This window comes from Alligator mississippiensis, chromosome 2, assembly GCF_030867095.1.
Source record: "Alligator mississippiensis isolate rAllMis1 chromosome 2, rAllMis1, whole genome shotgun sequence".
In the NCBI taxonomy this organism is placed as follows: domain Eukaryota; kingdom Metazoa; phylum Chordata; order Crocodylia; family Alligatoridae; genus Alligator; species Alligator mississippiensis.
The window spans coordinates 235,043,017-235,065,256 of NC_081825.1; the positions used below are offsets into that span (position 1 = coordinate 235,043,017).

Here is a 22,240-nt window from a genome sequence, read left to right on the forward strand (position 1 = left end):
CTGAGTGGATTATTTTCCATAACTAGATGAGGCACAGCCTGTTTATCTTGTGGTGAATACTGGTCTGCGTTTGGATGGAACACTTCCAAAGAGACCCCCCTTTTTTTTTTTAAGGGAGTAATAATGGTGATTCAGTAGGGTATTGCAGCAGGGGTATTCAACTTCTGTCCCAATATGGGATTGATGGACACTGTGCTGCCTGAAGTGTCGGATTAGGGGTAGAGGCATAAATATTTACAATGGGGTAAGATGGTGGGAGAGGTTATGGTGCATCAGCTGCTATGTTGTAACTGCCTATGTGCATGAGCTTATCCCACAGTACCATAATTTAGTCTTTAAGGCACGGACAACTGGTGCCTCCCAAGTCTGGGGGGCACCCACAGATTCCGCCACTGGTGGCGGCTGTGGGGATGGAGCTGGCAAGCTCCTGCAGGCACCGCCACCACCAGCAGGGGCAGGGATGGAGCTGGCGAGCTCTTGCAGGTGCCAACACTGGCATCAGCAGCAGGGCCAGAGCTGGCAAACTCTTGCAGGCTCCACCGTTGGTGTCAGCCCTGTCGGGGGCGGGGCGCATGCCCCCCCCTACGCGTTGCCTGTGCTTTAAGGAGTGAGGTAAGAGAGGTCACACAAGCAGTTAATGTAGAGAAGCTGACATTTGGTAAATTTCTACCCACTTTTGCCCTTCAGTAAGTTGTTTATATATCCCTGTTCTTGATGTAAAATTGAAATACGGACCACTTGTCAGTAAAGATTCCATAGTCTTGTTTATACTGGAAATCTGCTTCTCTCTATGTGTGTCTAAAAGATAAGAGTTGCTGCTTATTGAGGGACAGACTTTCAGCAGTAGTTAGGTACCTAAGGAGAGCTGCTAGTGAAATTTTCAAAACCGTCTAAAATTAGGCATTTAACCTTTGTCACTTTTGAAACCACGAGGTGCTTCTCCACATGTTTAGGAACTTAAATACCTTTGAAAATCTGGCTCCAAATTCCAGTCCAATTTATTGCTTTTTGCTTAAATAAAATGTATTCCTCTCTTTCTGCAACAAATTGTGGCATAATTATGCCATGTACTGTCCAGATTTCTGTATTACACTGGTGGTTGGTTATGCTGACACTATTTCACTCGGAAGCACTTCGGAAATCTTCACTATGTATTTGATCATGTGGTGGGGTTTCCACTCTATTTCCCCCCTCTCTTTTTAAAGATGCAATTGGCCCTTTCTTCGTAGATAAAAATTTACTTTGGGGAACTTCTTTTGTATACAACTCCAGTTTGCACTCCTAGCTAAGTAGAGAATTATTTTATGATAAATAGCGAAAGAACCAATTTCTGCTGTGAGCAGGAGCAAGGACGAGAAACTAATCTGTAATTTCTTTACTGGTACTCGTATACAGAAGGGCTATGGCTATAATAAAGGCTGCTGCTGCCTACTTGCACTGTATCAGATGTATTTCAGCATCTCCTTCAGTGGTAATGCATATGAAGAGATGCATACAGCAGCAGCTACTGTGAGCAGTATTACTTCAACATTTGTGTGTATCCAGAGTTCTGCCTTGATATGTAGGAAACCTCTACCGTGTTCCTTTGCGTTCAGGCCTAGCAATGGCAGAAAAATGCAAAAGTATTGGGATTGGCTACCTGGAGACTAGAGGCAAGAATCTGCACTTGTCAGGCATGGAAGGGGAGTCGCCACTGCCAGTAATCTCTCTGACCCAAGGGACAGACATTGACAGACTTAAGAGGATGTTTTGTTTTAGTTTAAAAGAAAACCAGGGATGAAAGTACATGGTAGTTATAGGATCCTCAAGCATGGAGGACATTTTTTTTCATCAGAGGACAAGGGAAACTGACTAGTACAAATAACTAAATAATTGTAGACTTAATATGTTCTAGGTCCAGGGCCATGTGTGATGATTTTGATCAATGGTTTGAAAGTTAGGCCTGGCATGTTCCAGTCATTGCTCTCCCACTGAATGTTTGGCTATGGGCAAGTCCCTTAACCTGTACAGCCTTAGTTTATTCCTTTGTGAAAATGAGAATTATATCTGGCTTTGTCACGGAAGTGTAATAAGTGAATCCTATGGTAGGCCTACACTGCTGTGCCTGAGATGTAATGCAAACATATCTGAGCTAGTTTAAAACTGTTTGGCTTGGGATACCAGTAGCAGGGTGACTGCAGAAGTCTGAGGTTCAGCACAAGCTAACTACCTGGTTATTTACTCAGCTTTTCAAATTGATTTTTGCAACCCATACTGAACTCTGTGGTTACATGGGTGCTACATGAACCCAAGCTGGCTAATTTAAAGTTAGTTCCAGTATGACTAAACTACCCTTCAGTTACAGCAGTGTAGACTTACACATTAGCCTATACCTGTTGGTATAGGGTTTTGAGTTCCTGAAATTAAGGCTGGTGGAGAAGTGCAGCAAAATAATTCATGTTGCATCATTTTGTTGTAAACATACACATGGATTTGTAACTAATGCTTGCATGTGGATCAGGGGTCCTGTTTCATGCTCAGGCAGTGTTGTTGTAGTAGAGGGTACTGTTTCTGACTCCTGGTGGGCTGCCTTCTAAGCCAGAAACAGCATAGTTACATTTGTGCATGTGGACTAATTGGCACTGTGATTCAGCAGTGCTAATTAGTTAGTTGAAAGTGTCACCTGCAGTAGCCACACTGGCTCCAGTTTAGGAAGCAGGCTACCTGGAAAATTCCTGCATGCTGGAGGGTGCCGTCACAGGTGGTCGAACATTTACCATGTAGACCTTACCTAAGTCTGCAAGGCACAGTTTTATGTTTGGGTACTGAAACTTCCCCTTTACTGTAATCAAAGGTGTGCTCAAACTTTCATTCTCTTGAGAGTGAGTTACCTGCAAGAATTCTAAGCAGCTGAGTTTTTCAGTGGGACTTTGCAGTAGTTTGAATCATGCCATGGCTATTATGCTAGTTTGCATTAAACTATTTGAAGAGAATTTGTTGCATCATGTCAAATTTGGCACTGGGAATTTGAGTTGAGTAGCTCTGGATTTGGAATTTAATTGGTGCTGCGGCTTCCATTTTATGATTTTAATATTTTGATCTTTACTTTCTGGTCAGTGTACATTAGATAGGTGCAGGGGTTTGGGGGGAACTGCACCTCAAGCTGCGGACAAGCAAAACTTGTGACACAGGTGGCACTGTGTGTGTTAAGGCACAGCAGGGTGAAAGCTGCAGGCCTGCTAGCCTGTGCTGCGGCCACGAAGTCTGCCAGCTTTCAAGGAGATAGGTGTGGGGGGTGGGGGTGTTCTGGGGCCCTGCACCTCTAGCTGCTGACAGGCAAAACTCATGACATGGGTGCTTGTGCAAATGACTGTGTCTGACTTGAGGCAGTTGATTGTTTGTATTGATTATTTCCTCTCCTTAGTTTGTGGTTTTGTAGGTGTTAATCATTGCTCGTTAACTTGTTAACACCTATAAAACCACTGACTAAGGAGAGGAAATAATCAATACAGACAATCAACTGGCCCAAAACGGAGACAGTCAGTTTGCACAAGCACCCATGTCAGGAGCTTTGCCTGTCAGCAGCTAGAGGTGCAGGGACTCTGCACCTATCCCCTTGACAGCTGGCAGACTTGTGGCCACAGCAGGGGCTAGCATGCCTGCAGCTTTCATCCTGCTGTGCCTTAACACACAGTATCACCCATGTCACGAGTTTTGCTTGTCTGCAGCTTGAGGTGCAGTTCCTCCCAAGCCCCCGCACTTATCTCCTTGAAACTCGCCAGCCTTCATGGCCTCAGCAGGGGCTACCACCCCTGCAGTTTTCACCCCCCTGTGGCTTAACACATACACGTGACATGAATTTGGGGTGCAGTTTCCCCCGAACCCCCACACCGATCTTCTTGAAACCTGGCAGGCTTCATGCTATCAGCAGAGGCTACCAATCCTGCAAGTTTCATCCAAATCAGACAAAAAACAACAAAATTATAGATATTTCATTGATTCCCCATTATACACTGTGGCCAGATCTCCGAGGCAGCTCCAAAGCTTTTCCGAAGGAGTTCGGAAGCTCCAAACCACTTTGGAAAGCCTAACAAAGCCAGGGCTTCAATCCAGACATGCTGCTTCGGACACCGAAGCATCTGAAGCTTCTCCGGATCCAAAGCATGGTCCGAAGCCTCGCACAGCCCTACTAAATTGCTCTTCTCATGGTGGCCTTAAATACAACTGATGCACGTGCCCTGGAGGACCGTTTGTATGTGTTTTTTGTTTAAATTATGTCATGTTTAGCTTTACTCTGGTGCTTCTGTTTCTGCTCCCCACACTGCTTATCTGCCCTTTTTACTTTTCATCCATTCAACCTCTACTGTTCAAGTTAATGTTGTCCTTTCTGCCAGTGCCATACAGTTTGTCTTTTGTGTATACAGTTCCATAACTCTCCCCAATTTCTCTCCCCTAATTTTTTAAAAATATACTGCTGTTATGATTTTGCCTTCCCCCTCTAGTGGCAGTACTGGGACAGTAATGTGTTGCTTATACTGTAACACAGAATTCTTCAATAACCTGTGAAAAAACCCTGCCCCAGAGTTGCACATACTCTGAAGGAGGAATGAGGGACTTAGGAGCCTGTTTATTTTTTCAAGCATAAATAAAACTGCTTTCTCAGAAGCCAAGAAAGAGGCATTTGGCAAACAAATTGATATCAAGTGTACTTAGTACTTACTGGAAATGTTTATACTTTGTTCCTGAAAAAATATTCTGAGTATATTGATAGTATCACAGAGTGTTTAACTTTTACAACTTGAAAGGATGGGGTGCAGTGAGTGTCTTGGGGTGATCATTCACAAGGAATAGTTTTTGCCAGTAAACTCTTTCTAGTGCTCATCTGTAGCCAGAAATCTCCTCAGTTTTTTTTGTTTGTTTGTTTGTTTTTTTAATGAGCACTGGCAATCAGACCTCTGGCTGGGAAGATTTAAGTATCCAGAATGGTAGTACCTCCATCAGGCAGAAACATCTCTTACTTCCTGCTTCCATTTCAGGTGATGAAACGTCACTAAGGTGGTCTGCAAGATCTTGCTAGTGTTTTGCCCATCTTGTCTAATTAGACTGGGAGCCAGGCTTATCAAGCTCCCTTGAAGGAACAGACCCCAGAGTGTCTGTCTGTGGTCCATGGATTGTTGAACAGTACTTTGAATTCACAGTGGAAACTGTGTTAGGAGGTTTGCATAGAGACCAAGGGGAGAGTGTGGCCTCTCTGTGGTAATTTCATTTTTATTTCTATATTTCCTTGCTGGTCACAAGTCTCAATTCCCACCCTCCTATCCCATTCTGTTAACTAAACTGATAAGCAGTGCAGTAGATACGACAATGCTGGAGTGCTGACATCCAGTGTGTTACAGGTGACACTCCCATCAGATGATTATGAGTCAGAGAAGTTTTCTGATTTTTCCTTTTTGTTTTAGGTTCTCTCTTGACTCAGGCAGCACTTGGACCAATTACCCTTGGTTCATTTTAGAAGGGCTGTCTCTGCAGGCATGAAGACTAGAGACCTGTACAAAAAATTAAAGCTGAGATTCTGCATATTCTTATTAGAGTCATATTGGCCTCTGAACTGCATCCTGTGGACCAGATGTGACATCCCCCATGTACTTATTTGGAACAGGAGCTATCACTTACCGGTTGTTATTATATTGCCTACCATATACACATTTTGATTGGTGCCTCTGTGTCATTATAATATGAATGAGTCAACAACAAATAGAAAAATAAAAAGATACAAATTCCTTCATTCCTTGTAGCTTCCTAGTGAGATTTACAGTAGTGGATGTGAAATATCAATTTAGAGTTAATGGGGACTAATTGAATTCAAATTAACTAATTATTTTTTCCTGTCTTTTCCCTCCTGTCACTTTAATTATCTAATGAATTGGATCTAAATATTCCACCAAACCAGGTAGGCTTTCTCTGTTAGATAATTATCAGATCAGCAAGGCACATGGCTGTAGGATTTCTCAAATGCATGAAAAGCAGAGAGAACTAGATTTGTATGTTAATTAGACAAGTGAAACATTGGCATTAAAATGGACAAAACTGCTTTTGACATTGTATTTGCAAAATAACGGTCATCAGAAATTCCAAATCTCTCACTTCTTGATGCTGGCAGTGCATCCCAGGCAGGGCACTTCTGAAATGTACAAATTATACAGGACAAAAAAGATTGCCGTTAATTATCCTGAGCTAAAATTTTAGCTCAGTCAAGAATAGCTGACAGACTTTTGTGCAGGAATTTATTAAATAGGTTCTATTTTGTAGGTTGACATTTGTGTGCAACACAGGCAAAACTTCCCATTAAAATTATACATGCTAGAAGTGCTCAACATTTCACCAGCTGCTATTGGTGTTTTTACTGAAATGCAGAATTGGACCCCCAACCAGCACCTGTATTGGCCTGGAAAATGCTGCATGCATTTAACAATGAATATTTTTAAAAGAATAACTCCTTTTAACTTTCCATTGTTTTTTTTTTTCTTTTTTCTCCCTCTCTCCCATCTCTTCTCCCTTCACTCCCAGCATGTAGCTCATAATGACTCTAATGTGATCTCATTTTTACTCTTTCCAAATACTTACAAAAAACATGGTTTTGTATGACTGAGAGCGAGCTCTGTTGTTACACCTGTCTTATATTTTATTTATTGACAAGGTATTTCAAGAAGTTGAAAGAAGGGAACTATTACTATTCCTTTTTGATTCAGTATAATAACTAAATTATCATATATTTACAATATTTTTTATTAACAATATATTTATGCTTTGGGAGATAGGTATTGTTGGCTCCCAAAATCTGCTGCCTCACTTCAAACTCCAGCATCAGGGCACTTTGTCAATTGGGTTTTTGACAAACCAGTGTCTGCTTCTCAAGGCTTCTCTACCTGTTGGTCATCATAGTTTAAATGAAATTGCAGATCTTGATGTAACATAATGGAACTGTTTGTTCTTTATAATGATTGGTTCCCTCTACCTCATATTATTAAATTCCAGGACCCTAATCAGAGAGGGGAAAAACAATCTGTTATCATGAAGCTAGTATCAACTCCTGCTAATCTAGTCTACCGAGATTATTTTTCAGGAAAAATGGGGAGTTCAGTGTTAGCAAACATCCAAAATAAATCTTTATTTTCCCTGCCTCCCAAAGAATATTGCCTATATTGAATCTGTTAATATGTTTATTGAATTTCTTACCTGTTGTTTACCTTTTTACTTTTAAATTATAATCAGGCCAATAATAAAATATTGAATGATATTGGCTCATAATGCATGAGAGACCAACAGTGAGACCCTTTTAGATGGTGTAGCATAAACCATATAGCATATGTAACTCATGCTTCTAAACTTTTGTGTAACCCTGGGGCACGACACTACATGTGCCCTCACCTGAATAATGGGATCCTGGGGTACCCGGTAGCCAGTAGACTTGCCCAGCCCCCCTGGGAAGCTGCTGCAGTGCCCCCGAGCGGAGAGCCTCCCCTTACAAGCACCCTTGCAGACAGTTCTCAAACTATTTACAAGATTTAATTATTTACAACATAACAAATTATCATTAAATAAGCACATGGATATACCGACTAATAAACCCTCAAGAACTTATTTACACAGTCTCTCACTTGCACACGGTATACTGGGGATCCTGTGTGCACTGCCCCTGGCGGGGTATCTCGGGGAGCGGGACTGCCTGTGTCCCTGCACGTGGTCTGTGGACGCTGTCTGGCACTGGTGTCCGTCTCTGTCCTCCTGGGGTCTCTGAGCAGCAAGCAGCAGCTCCTCTGCAGTTCCAGCAAGACAGCCTTCCCCTGCCTTTGACCCCCTTCCCTGGTTCTGCTGTGAGCAGTGTCTGGGCTGCAGGCTGTAGCAACCCTCCTGTCCCACACAGCCTCACGGCCCCAGCAAATGCAGCCCCACCCTGGGCTTTCCCTGCCTCTGGGGCCCCTCACTCATCAGGGAAACTAGGGCTGACTCCGGCAGTCCCCACCCCGGCTCTGCTGTGCTCACCCAGCCACACTAGCTGCAGTCGGGTCTCTCCACACTTGGATGCTCCACACCAGCAGTCCCTGCCTGCTCCTGCCCCCACAGCTTCTCCACTGCTGCTCCTGCAGGCCTCTCTCAGGGGCTCTCTGTGGGACCACTGCACTGAGACTCTCAATCCGGTCTCCAGCCTGTCCCTCAACCCCCTCTCTCCCTCTTGTTCCCCCCTCGCGGGAAAAACTGCCCCCCTTTTATGCAAGCCTCTCAGCCAATCCCAGCTCAGGGCCCTTCCCGGACTTTTGCTAAAGGCTCTCTTTCAAAACTTTGCTGGGGTTACATCACCCCTCTCAGTTCCAACAGGGCTGCTACCGAAACAGCTTCACTTGCCCTCAGGGACAAACTCCGTCTCTCTGCCAGGTGGCCCTTCCCATTCTGTTCAGGTGGGTCAATTTTTTAAAGGCTGCTACATTTGATTTCACTTTTTGATTGCTTTGGTTGACCTAAAACATGTCTGGTGTTAGAAAAGTAACTGCGAAACTAGCATCTTCTTAATAAACAGGTCTGTTCCCTGGCTGAATTCAGGAACCATTTGTTTCACTTAGCCTTCGGAAGAAAGGAAGGTGGATTGAGATATTAGATGGATGGGTTATGTCAGGGGTGGGCAAAATATGGCTTGCGGGATGGATTTGACCCACCAGGCACTTTCATCTGACCCATGGTGCCCCCAATGAATTGCACCCTGCCCAGCCCTTCCATCCACGAGAGTGGGAGCAAGGCACTCACCCTCATACATCCTCCATCCCCAACATTCCCAATTGTGCCTCGCTCCCGCCCTGGTGGGTAGAAGGACCCTGACTGCCAGCAGCAGCTTCCAGGTGGAGCTGCTACTGCCTCTGCTGCAGCTGCACCCATGGGAACCTGCTTGGCTTCCCTGGCTTCCAGTTCTCTCTGGGCTGCAGGTAGGGAAGCGATGGGGGGCAGGGGCTGGGGCCTGGGTGTGGGTGGTGGAGCTGCAGCTGGGTGGAAGCGCAGAGAGCAGCACAGAGCCTGTGCCCAAGGGGTGCACTAGGTGGGGTGTAGGTGTGAGGGAGGGTGGGGGGTGTGGAACAGCAGGCAGGGGGCTCAGGGTTTTCATGTCAGGCGCAGGCCAGTGCTGCATATGGGGGCAAGGAGCGCAGCCTGCCCAGCAGCTCTGCTCTATGCCATGCTCTTGTAGCTCCTGCACTTGCAGCAGGGGAATCCCTGCACTGGAGCTGGATGCCTTCCCTGCCTCCTGCTGTGCAGGTTTGCAAACCTGGAGTGGAGGGAGCCCTGCCCTCTGTTTCCCCATGGAGTCTAGCACGGGGCAGTGAGAGTGCAGGAGTTCCCCAGTGAGAGTGCAGGAGTTGCAGGCAGGTGCGGCACACAGTCCCTGCACACAGCACTAGCCAGAACTGCATCCCACCAGGCAGGAGCACCCTGGTCCATCCACCCCCACCTGCTGCTGCTGCTAGCAGCAGGGGCTGTACTCCATGGGGGGGAAGTGTGTGTGGGGGTCCCCTTCACCCCCCACCAACATACCCTATGCGCCCCACAGCCCCCACCATGCCCACACACCCATACACATACCCTCCCACCAGACACCCACCGACACATACCCCCACCATACACACCCACCATATACCCCACCGCCATACATACAAATGTAAGACTTTATTTTTTAATTATTATGAAATCACCTTTCTATATAGTACACAAACCCAAATCATGGCAAAAATATTTTAAAAATAAAACTAAAATATGTTACAGTTGGTGTTTGACTTTTAGTGTATGATTTGTTTTTTTTCTGGTTCTAAGATGCAACCCCCCCATCCAAAAGGAGCATTTGGGAGAGTTAAATGGGGGGTCAATGGTCAGGGATTAGGGCAAGCTTTCAAGGGCTGCATGGGTAGCCCTGCCCCTTGAAAGGTGCCCCGCCCCTTGGTTGCCATCTTGTGACTGGAAGTCCTGCCCCCTAACCCCTGACCTAGAAGTCCCTCCCCTTGCCTCAGGAAGTACTCCTTTCAGCAAGGAGTTTTGCCATCTCAGAACCAGAAAAATACCAAATTATATTCTAAAAAACAAACATCTAAAACATTCATTAATTTAATTACAAAAAAATATTTTTGCCTTGGTTTACATGTGTTTGTGTAGAGTACATAGAGGTGATTGCACAATAACTTAAAATGAACTCTTACGCTTGTATATTGTGGGGGGGTGGGTATAGGTTTGTGAGGGGCTGTGGGTATGTGGGGTGAGGGAGCATGCAGGTGTGTGTGTGGATATGTGGGGTGTGGGTGGTTAGGGGGTTTGTGGGGAGAAAGGTAGCTGGGGTGTGTGAGGGGGTGTGGGTGCGGGGCTCTGCGTGTATGGCAGTTCAAGGAGGGGTGTGGGTGCATGTATATGATGGGGTGTGCATATGGGACTCACCCTACAAGCGTGCGCACATGCGCATGCGCGCGTGCGCGCACACACACACACACACACACACACACACACACACACACACACACACACACTCTGTCCCTGTCTACACAGACACACATACACAATCTGCCCCTGCCTGTGCACACGCACACACCCCCTGCGCCAGAGAGGCCCCGTGCTCCCCGGTTCAGCTATGCAGCCGGGAGCCACATGGTGCTGGAGCAGGACAGGGGCAGGAAGCAGGGAAATGGCTGGGGGTGGGCAGGGGTGGTCTCCTGTCTCCTGCTGCTGGTTCCCATTGGGTCCTACTGCCCCTGGCTCCTGTCATCTTTGACAGGCAGCCAGGAGCAGATAAATATGTTCTAAATTTGTTAGGGATCCCATGGGCCGGATAGACTGGCCTAGTGGGCCAGATCTGGCCTAGTGGGCCGGATCTGGCCTGTGGGCCATATTTTGCCCACCCCTGGGTTAGGGGGTGGGACTTCCAGTCTCAATATGGTGACCAGGGGCAGAGCAACTGTCAAGGGACAGGTTTATCCATGCAGCCCTTGACAGCTCACTCAAACTCGTGAAGTGCCCCTCCAGCCAAAATAATTGCCTATCCCTGTGTTATGTGGTGTGGCTTAGTAAAAGGGGAGTACTGCTTATATTTCATTTTATTTTGCTAATATTGCATAACAAATAATTGGTAGGGCTCTTAAATCTTCTGCATAGGACCTTTCTATGCTAATTTAAAATGTCTATCTGCTTCAGTAACAAAAATAATTTTTTACTATGTTATGCTCCTTTCGACCTTGTGGAATCAGCACAGCTATGGGAGAAAAATGATGGCTTGTTTTTTTTATCTTCTAATTCATTTGCGCATAACAGAATTATGGCCAAAATTCACACTGCAGAATCTTTGTTTGTGGACACGTCGAAATGCAGGAAAATCCAAATTAGACATTCATTGCCTAGGTTGAGTACACAGGGACAACAGTGAAGAGAAATGCTTACAAAGAGAATAAATTTGGAAAGCATTCCTTGGGTTAGTGGGGATGAGGAATCAGTAAGTATGGCACCCTTTAATGACATCTTAATTATTTCTCTAAAAAGAGCAGCATAAATGCTGTTAATAACTGCTCTCAATATCTCTAGTGCATGTTTGCTGTTTATTCTTTTAAAGGTGGTCAGATTACATTTTTAGTTAAGACTTGTGTGTTCTTGTTCTGAAAGAGAGCAAGAATTTTGTTCTCCAAGCATTTTGTTGCAATACATTCTTTTTCTCTAGAGTTCTCTGATCCATAGGGGCAACGCTGAGCAGAAGAGTGCCAGTTTTGAAGTTTGTTATTTAATTACAGATGTATATCCACTTGGAAGTGTATTGGAGCCATACTTCATTTTGCATAAGCCTCTAGGTGGTCTTGATGCTTAAAACTTTAAGTCATTGCCTATTCTGGCTGAATACAAACTAGTGAGCAAGTGATAAAAGGTTCCTATCCAATTACCAATTTTATGGGGTCATTTTGTCTGTAATTATAGCACCACTTCTTATACATGCTTTTTCTTAAAAAGAGAGAGAGAGAGAGAGAGAGGGAGAGAAACCTCTAGTTTCTATTTTAAAAATAAATGAAATAATACAAATGTCAAATTTAATTTCACCCAGGCATGACTACCTTTCCAGTTGTTGCTTCTCCAATCCTCTATAAAACAAGTAACAACATGTGCTTTTAGCACATTCTGGGCTTCAAGTTTCAACATTTTCTGTTACCAGAAAACATATCAAACTTTCCTCTATCACACAGAGACCTATTGTACAGAGGCCAAAAATGATTGCATTTAATTTTTTGTTACATTTAGTAGATGATAAAAATCCTGTGTGTAGGAGTACATAAGATGCAAGGTCATATTTGCTTCTTTGACAATTCATTCTACCAGATCAGATAATACCTACCAAATGGAAAAAAGTCCCTTTGGAGTAGTTGTATAAACAGCTAAAGTTAACTACTTGTTTGTCTTTCTCAAAGTTACAGTCCATTTATAATAAGGTAAGCATACTTCAGAATTAAGTTGATGTTTAAATCTAATATGGTTATATTATTAAATATGTCTATGAGCGCTATTTGCAAAGTAGTTGGTAGTTAGTAGGGGTAGGGTCAGAAGGGACCTGAGCAGATCTTCAAGTCCAACCCCCTGCTGTGGCAGGAAAGAGTACTGGGGTCAAACGACCCCAGCAAGGTGTTCATCCAGCCTCCTGTTCCAGACCCCCAGGGTAGGAGCCAGCACCACTTCTCTTGGAAGTTGGTTCCAGATCCTAGCTGCCCTGACAGTGAAGTAGTGCCTCCTGATGTCTAGCATGAATCTACCCTCTGCCAGCTTGTGACTGTTATTTCTAGTCACTCCTGGGAGTGCTTGGGGGAACAGGGACTCCCCCAATGCCTGCTGGTCCCCTCTGACTAGTTTGTAAACGGCCACTAGATTCTCCACCTCAGCCTTCTCTTGTGGAGGCTGAACAGGTTCATGTCCCTTAACCTCTCCTCGTAGGGCCTGCCGTGCTGCCCCCTGATCATGCAGGTGACCCTCCTCTGGACCCTCTCCATGTTGTCCACATCCCTCCTGAAGTGCGGCGCCCAGAACTGGACGCAGTACTCCAACTGCAGCCTGACCAGTGTCGCATAGAGGGGGAGGATCACCTCCTTGGACCTGCTTGAGATGCATCTGTGGATGCATGCCAAGGTACGATTGGCCTTCCTGACCACGTCTCCACACTGTTGGCCCATGTTCATTTTGGCATCAATAATGACTCCAAGATCTTTTTCTGCCTCTGCACTGATGAGAAGGGAGTTCCCCAGCCTGTAGGTATGCTGCTGGTTCTTCCCCCCCCAGTTTTTTAATGAGAATGGGGTGAGAGACAGTGTTGAAAGCCTTCCTAAAGTCCAGAAATACTACGTCCACTGCTACACCTGTGTCTAAGTAATAGTTGCATAGCACAGGAAGCCTGAAAGAAAGAGAAGTGATGTAACTGCATTATTAAATGAAGGCAGGGTATAGATGCACTTGATAGACTAACTGAATTGGATACATAAGCTGTTTTGAAGAAGATTTTATTGTTCCTCTACCCCTTGGAATAGTCATTGAAACCCAAGACTAAAAAAAAATAATTAGCATGTTTTTCCTCCAGATACAGAGATCAAACATACAATTTCCATCTCTGTATCTAGATGACCAGGCCAAGTGCTTATCTCCTCGTGGTGTGCTCCCGAACAGAATAAAATATATTGTTAAAAGATTGTTTTCTTGCTGCAAAGTGAATTTTGATCTTCTATGATAACACCATAGCCTCTGCAAAGTTGGGTGTGATTACTCAAGGAAAGCATAACTTGTAATTTCTCAAATGGGTATAAATAAGATATATTTGGCTTACATAGGAAACACATAAACTTAAACCTTTCCTAACATGTACAGAACAAAGATCTGTTAACTAAAACAAGGTTCATAATATGAAAACAGGTAGGTATTAATTGAATAAATAATTGAAAAATACTTTATTATCTAAAAAGAAAATATTGATGTATTTGGAAATATTTTAATTCTTTTTGCCTATTGCTATTGTAAGTAGTTTTGAAAAGTCATAATAATATCTTAAACCTTTTAAACAAAATAGGGTAGAACTGGGATCATTTGTGTGTGGCTAGATTGCAATGCACTTTAATTAAGAGCAGGTTGCCAAATAAGGACAGCTGTTGGCTGTGGCTGTCTCTGATCCCCTCCACCCCCACCCCACCTGGTTCACAAACCCACATCTTTGCAAGAGTTATGGAATGTAACCCTATAAACTAACTGTGTTCTCCTGTTTAACAGTATTTGACAGACCCTGTATCATTGCATAGTTCCAGGCATGTTAAGAAAATTGTAGTTAAAGTGTATTTTATTTACCATAAAATGTTTGTTTCTCCTCCTTTCTCCATGCACAATAAACCACTGGAGCCCTTGGGATTCTTTCCCCGCACCCTTTGTGCTGATCTGCTTATCAGTTCTACTCCAAAATCTTCCAGAGGGCTCAGAGTGACACAAGGCACTTGAGCTGGGTGCATTAAGTGTAAGGGGAGTGAGATTTCAGACGTGCTAACTGAACTGAGCCTAATCTCTAACATGCTTGTAGTGCAGAGAGCCAAGCAAAAGACCAACAGCTGCTTAGGTTGCTTTTAACTTGTACAGTAGAGGCCTATGTCAACAAAGCATAAATGGAGCAGGAGTTAATAGGAACCTAGCACAGTCATACTTTTCCGCAGCACTGAATATACCTTCACTATTTTCTCCATGTATTCCTTCACGCTTCAATGGAAAAACTAAATGACCCAAGAAATAAACTGTTTTTAGCTAAGTGCATGAACTGAAGTAAAGGAACAAAAGTCTGCAGATGCACTTGGTTCTGTTCAGCAGTGCTGTGTCTGAATTTACTCTGTCACCTTCCATTTCTGTAGGTTAATTAAGACTTCCTTATTTCTCTTCATTTCTTTTGTAATTGGACTATACAACACTCTATAGAATAAACTGTAGGGAATAACCATAAACTGGTAGAAGGGAGTACTAGGTAAGATTTATAGGTACATTCTACCAATAACACTTGCTTCTGTTTGTATTTCAGGAACGGTTTTTTCAGGCGTACCTGCTACCATTACATCAGTCTCGTAAAATAATATAAGGCAGTCAAAACCTGGAATTATGACTAGTTCCATATGGCAATTTAAGGATGAAACCAAAATGAAGCACAGCTAAATATCAGTTTAGGAGAATTTTGACTAGATATTGTAAATATCCCCTTCAAAGAGTACATTGTCAGATTGAAATGAATACATGTATTTTAAACGTAAACCCAAAAAACCTTGCTTCTTTTCAGAGGACAGCTATGATGCATTGATCAGTCTGGTTGTGAAGGCACACTAGCTGCATTCTTAACTCTGCTTTGACTTGCAGGGCCCTTAGAAAGTCTCTTATCCTCTCTGCCTTTAATTTTCTAAGACTGTAGTCTTTTTTTTATAAAGCACTCACAAATCTATGGATGAGAAGTGCTGTAAAAGGGCATATTGGCACCTTGGGTAATTCACACTGAAAGAATTTTAAAACAGGTATTTTTCAAGCTTCATGCTGTTTTAAATCATTTTGCATTTAATCATATTCATTAGAGAAATTAATCAATTAACTTTTTTTACTCCTATGCCCTTGCACAGCATTGCAGTGACTTGGGTTTCCAACAATAGCTAGAAATTGATAACAAAAAAGATTTTAATTGGAATTAAAACAATGGACAAAATGTTTCTGTTGATCTTAGAAATTATAGTTTTAGATTATGCAAACATTATTGCAAATTTTGTATCCAAATGATCTAGGCATCATTTCAACTGAACATGTTCATATTTTCAGGTTTAAGATAGAACCTGAACATGTTAAAGAACTTTTACTGTTGTGTAGAAAATTTCCATAGCAAGAATTTTAAGGAAACATTTCATTTGGTTTGTCAATTCAGTACAAAAATACTTCATGTTGGGTCAGCGTGGGAGTGTTGTTGTAGCCATGTTTTGTGACTGAAAGCTTGTCTAACATTTCTCCCAACTAATAGCAGTTGGAAGTGGTTTACGTACAGATTTTGCTAAAACACTTCAATAAAATGAGTAATGTATATGTATATGTATACACACACACCACTACATGGCCTCTCATTGTTTGTAGTTTTTTACCACAGATAGATAGGTTTCTGGGCTAAAGGAGTGCTTTATTAATCTCCAAAGAGGGGAGGTTAGAGAGAATCTCACTGTCAGCATATCTGTGTGTATGCTGATATTTCCCTATTATACTGTTGCTCCAATAAAAGATATTACCAAAAAAAAAAAGGAAAAAAAAGGAAAAAAAAAAGGAATGAGGCAAAACACCTTGGTTCATGTTTGGTCAGAATTCATCTCTGTGTCTGCCTAAATTGCCATGGTGCCTCACAAGAACTGTAGCTGTAGTTGTCTCATGTCATGCCTCCATGAGGCAGGATAGGTCACCCAGAAGGAGCATGACCAACCTGGAAGTACAGCTTCCACAAGACATTGTGAAAGTTTGGGCAGAGGCAGAGATTAATGTTGACCCTTTAATTATATATACATTTCAACATTTTCCAGTTGAATTTTTAAAACTTTTTATTCTCTGGAAAATGTCAGGGTTTTTTTTAATCATTTTTTGGTCCCACATCACTATAAAAAAACCATGTTGGAATATTGGAATTTCCCATGCAACATTATGATTTTTAATTTGAAGTGCCCTCCATGAGTGATGTTCTACTTTTTTGACTGGTATATTTGAATCAGCAAGTCTCATTATAGGGAACACTACGGGGACCATCTTTCTAGTTGTTTGTTCTGCAGTCTGGGTGTGAGCTGGAAGCACTGAGCTGCTTCCTGTCCTTGCTGTTTAGCAACTCCCTCTTTGTGCTCTTCTCCTCCTTGTGATACAACCATATTGTTTATTATTTACAGGCAGCCCTCAGACTTATGACACAATTGGCTCCTGAAAACCGCATCTTAAGTGGAAACATTGTAACTCAGAACCGTGGGATTGGCTCCTGAACCAAGGCCTGATACCCTCTTTTCATGAAAAATACCCCAGAATTTTGTACTTGATCAATTATAGATGAGTAATATAGCTACATTAATGTATTTATATTGGAAATAGCAATCATATTGATTTGAAAGGACTTCTTTGAGGTGACTTTGCTCGACTTTTTGAAAGGCTCTTGGTTGGACTTTGTGAAGGGTTCTTGGCTGGAGTCTTCTCAGGAGTCTTAGCTGCAGGTTTTTCTGGAGTCTTGTCTGTTTTCTTAAAGAAAGTATCCAAGGAAGTTTGGACAGATGTTCTCCAGGGAGATGAGTGATGCAGCAAACTTGTTTGCTGGCATGTAAGCACATTGGATCAAGCATTGTAAAGTCGAAAATGACGTCATACATTTGAAACAGGGTGTCAATTTATAAATGTTGTAAGTGCGTGTGGCAGGGCACTGTTTGTGCCTGCCACTTTAAGGGCCTGGAGCTGGCAGCCGGCAGCTGCCAGGTGCCTGATGAGGGCAGCCATTTTGAGTCCTGGGCTACCCATGTAAACAGGGCAGTTTGGCTTTTGGAGGCAGGCAACAACACTGCCTGGCCGGAGGGCTGCTGGTATCAACTGGAGGTAAGGGAGGAGCTGTCGGGGATGGTCAGGAGGCTCCTGGTCCTGAGTACGACCTAAAACTGCACCCTGCCAGGAGTGGGTGGCCTGGTGGGGCTCTCAGTGGTGCGGGAGCCCCCAGGAAATGCCAGGCCAGTTACCACCCTGGTGAAAGGTGGGTCAGGGCGCCTTAACCCCTAGCTCCCACCACCGGGTGGGTTACGCCTTCATAGGGTCTGGAGGGTGGACCCCTGGAGAGAGAGCATGTGTGTCTGAACTTCCCCTGACTGGTCAATTCTGGGGCCAGGACTGGAAGGGTCGAAGGGTCGGGGGCCCACTGAGAGGGACGCCCAAGAACTGTGCACCTGGGGTCCCAACTGGCCTGGAGGTGGGCCAGGGCTAGTAGCCAAAGGTCCTGGGGGGATCACACCCGAAGGGGAAGTGGTTCAGGGAGCTATGCTGCCCAGTATGAAGGCGGATGAGACCGCCCGAGGAGAGGAATCCAGGCGGTGTTCAATTAGGAGGATTCTGGGGCCCGGTGTGGGGGCCGGTGATGATGATAATATCTAGATGCCATCTGCAAGGCTTGGGCTGTGGTGTAGGGGAGGAACGGAGCCACAGATGGCGTCTCCTGGCATCGGGGCGAGAAATGGGCAGCCTCCCAGTTAATTATATCATTAATTACCAACAAGGTGTGGCGGGCAAGAAGGTGAGTGGTTAGCCCAGAAACAGGTGGGCAGGCCACAGTGAGATCGGCCCAGAGCAGGCCCCCTGTTATAGTGTGAAATGTTATAACTTGAAACATTGTAAGTCGAGGACTGCCTGTACTCTGTTTCCTTGCTGGGCTATTGGAGTCGCAGGCAGGGCAACAAAGGAGATTAGGCTTAGGAAGAGTGAGCTAGAACTGCTTAGCAAAGCATAGCTCCCTTCCCCAAGAAAGCCACGTAGGGCAGCCCAGGAATGGAGAGCCGGAAAAACCTAAAGCCAACAACTGGTTACATCTGCTTGCTGTCTGCCTCAGCTCAGCTTAGAGCAGCCTAGAGGCTTCTGGAAGTTGCACCTGGTGACACCAGTCATCCCTCAGCTGGGATGGAGCAGAGCACACTCCCTACTCTACCCTGATGCACACACCTGACTCAAAGGCAGCGGAGATGTAGTTGTAAGAATTTGCTCTCTCTTCTATACCTGCTGGGGACTCCCTGCATGCCAGGGGATTACCTGACAAGACCTGAAGATAGCTTCTGTTTCCTTCAGGTTGCCCCAGAATTTTCCCCAAACTACTGACTGTTATTCTTTGACCTTTCTGGTATAAAATATCTTGCTTCTGGATTGACAAATTTGGATTTGCTGATCACAGGCACATGCAGAGCTCCAGCCACTGTGTTGTCTAGGCAGTATCTAATTTTTTTGTATTCTTGGGAACTGAATGTACAACATTTACAGCTAGTTCATAGGAGAATGGTGCCAGGATAAGTTTAAACAAATTCAGAACCTCCTTGCTTTGCCAAAGCTATGATAGTAGTGATACTGAAACAGTTAAGAAACAGTCTCTGCCAAGAAAAGTTTTCTATCTGGGAACGACACCAGCGAATTTAAAATTTCAGTTTTGATTATCTATCAAAATTAAAGAGAAGAAATTATAAATGTCATAAGATGTTAGGGTACAAAATGACATGTAGGAATGAAAAGTTTAGGGTCTAATTATTCTCTGGTGAGAATTTTTTAAAATACACATTTAAGACCAAATCCAATGTCTGTTGAAGTCAGTAGAAAGATTAACCGTTATTAAATGCAGACCATTAGAGAATGTGGTTTTCAGTCTGATGAATAGGGCCAGGGATCATGATCATGACTGTCCTCACCTTCCTCCTTGTGGCTGAGTGGGGGATATCTCCTTAAACAATTTACCAGTGTAATGTGGAATCTTAATGTTTCCTAGAGTTAATGTAAATGAAGGGCACTAGTTTTACTCACTAAAAGCAATGAGGCTTAAGCCAATCTCTTACCAACGTGTATTTCAGGCATAGACAGTAGATGGAAAAAAGGGGAAAGTATGTAAGAAGGTACTAGTTCAGGGGTGGGCAAAATACGGCCTGCGGGCCAGATCTGGCCCGCCAAGCACTTTCATCCGGCCTGTGGGCCCCACAACAAATTGTGCCTTGCCAAGCCCTTCTGCTCAAGAGGGTGGGATTGAGGCACCCACATGTACACCCAGCCCCAAAAACATACCCTATTGCCTGGCTCCCACCCTTATGGGTAGAAGGGCCTGGCCAGCCAGCATGCAGCTTTCATGCAGGGCTGCTGCTGCTGCACCCTCTGAGACCTGCTTGCTTTCCTGGTCTCCTGTTGGCTCCAGGCAGCAAGTAGGGAAGCTAGGAAGGAGCCTGGAGTGTGGGGCTGGTACTAGTGGCAGCGTGGAGCCTGCACCCAGGGGAACAGGGGTAGTTACAGCACGGAGCTGGGGTGAGCAGTGTGTGGGTATGAGGGAGAGTGGGGGATGTGGGGATCCCCCGCAAGCCCCCCATGGTGCACAGCCCTGGAAGGCAGTGGTGGCGGCAGCAGCAGGCAGGGTGCTTAGGGCACAGGTGCCCAGCGGGGTGCACCTCCAGCCAGCGCTGCACATCAGAGCAAGGGGTGCAGCGTCCGTGTGGCTGTCTGTATCACCAGCGCTCCCTGCCACTCATGCACAGCCCCTGCACTTACACAGACCCATGTGCTGGAGCCAGGCATTTTCCCTGCTGGGGCTGTGCACACACATACCATACACCATACATACCACATATACCATGCCCATACCACACACCCTGCACACAACACGCACACACCCTCCCCCACAATATACAAAATTAAGAATTTATTTTTGAGTTACTATGCAATCACCTCTATATACACTATGCAAACACAAATCATGACAAAATATTTTTTGTAATAATATTAAAGTATGTTATAGTAGATGTTTGACTTTTAGTGTATGCTTTGTTTTTTTTCTGGCTCCAAGATGGCAATCCTCCCTCCCAAAAGGAGTATTTATGGGGGGCAAGGGGAAGGACTTCTGATGGCAAAAGTCAAGGGTTACAGGTGGGACTTCCAGTCCCAAGATGGCGACAAGGGGGTGGGGCAATTGTCAAGGGGTGGGACTACTCATGCAGCCCTCGACAGCTCACCAAAACTCGTTAAGAGGCCCTCCACCCAAAATAATTGCCCGCCCCTGCGTTAGTCAATAGTGTTGGTGTGCTTATCATGAGGATAAGAAGTTTTGTGCACAACTCTCATCTGCTTATTGGAAAGGGGCTTAAAACATCATGCTGGAAATAGGGAAAGAATGCTTTTTTTACTGAAGACAGTTGTTTGTGACTACTTATTTGCTCTATGAGTAGTGTACTTTATATTAGTAAGATCAAAACATCTCTCTGTCTTACATATCTGAGGTATTCTGCATGTGCACGTACATATGTGTCTTGAACCTGTGCAAGAATAAAACCAGAGTGAAGTTTCTTTTTCCCTTTCTTTCCTGTGCATCTGTCTTTGAATTTGGAATATATCCTTATCATGCTTCTGTGTTACTTGGTATTTAACTGAATTCTATTCTTGTCTTTGCAGTCTGAGTGACAATTCTTCATCATGGCTCAAGGATCCAGTGATCAGAGTAATGTGGAAATGTCTGACCCAGAGGAGAGCTCTCCAAATATGATTGTCTACAGAAGGGTAATGCATTTGGGTTTGTTCATTTAAAAAAAAAAGTTCTTTGTTGTTGTTGGCTAGAGATAGGAGGACACTTTTGGCACACTATCTTTTTCTGGTAGAGAAGTGTGTTGTTAATGTTTTTAGGACAGCAAGTGTTCTATAAAATTTGACAGGTAGTGTTGGTTTCTCTATGCTTGGAAGTATTTTGTTGGGGGTTTTTTGCAGTGTCATATATAAAATTATTTTGTGTGAAATGTAATGCCTATTCTGATTCTAATATTAATTGCTGTTTGTATGTGTGTGTTGTTAGCTGTGAAGCAACACTTCCTTATTTCATTTACCTTTTTAATGTCCTAAAAATATGTTTCTGAAATTGTATATACTTCACAGTCCTTATCGAACATACATTCTTTAAAAAAACACAACAAAAACTCTGTTCAAGTACATTATCTCTTCTTCCATATGGTGGTTGCCATTACAAAATTTGCAGTTGCTTTTGCATATTATCAAATGTTGTCACTTGCCTTTGCCTTATTAATTATTAACCACAGAAAACACCATATATGCTAGAATAAAATAAATCAGGCCAAAGGTAAAATTATGTATTTTAATTGCTGGACACCGTACACAGTGCCATTAGTAATCATGACATATTAGCTGTATACAGATTTCTGTAGAATATTAGCCCAGGGAGGGGGAGTGGGAGGGAAGTGTCCCTTCCCTGGAGTGTACGCATTTGCAATTGTGTTTTTGGACATGTGTGTATTGTGCTGCGATTTGAATCTTGATTAATGTTTAAATCCTGAAGTCATCCACCTAATTATTGCAACATATATCTTAGACCCATGAATATTTGGATCTGCAATGAGTGTACTGACTTTGATTTCTCTTCCAAGTTAAAATATTGAAGAGGTTTGCATCTTTATTTTTGTTATTTATTTTTAAAAAAGTCTCT

General features: G+C 43.8%; 1 protein-coding gene across 4 annotated transcripts in view; it reads left to right on the plus strand.

Moving 5' to 3' along the window:
* RGS6 (regulator of G protein signaling 6) overlaps window positions 1-22,240 on the plus strand; it is a 600,794-nt gene that overhangs the window by 3,816 nt on the left and 574,738 nt on the right. For all 4 annotated transcript variants that reach the window (XM_059722918.1, XM_059722920.1, XM_059722921.1 and 1 more), the window contains exon 2: window positions 21,202-21,306. In XM_059722918.1, the coding sequence (XP_059578901.1) occupies window positions 21,223-21,306 (84 nt within the window). In that variant the 5' untranslated portion in view covers window positions 21,202-21,222. The remainder of the gene's footprint in view (window positions 1-21,201; window positions 21,307-22,240) is intronic.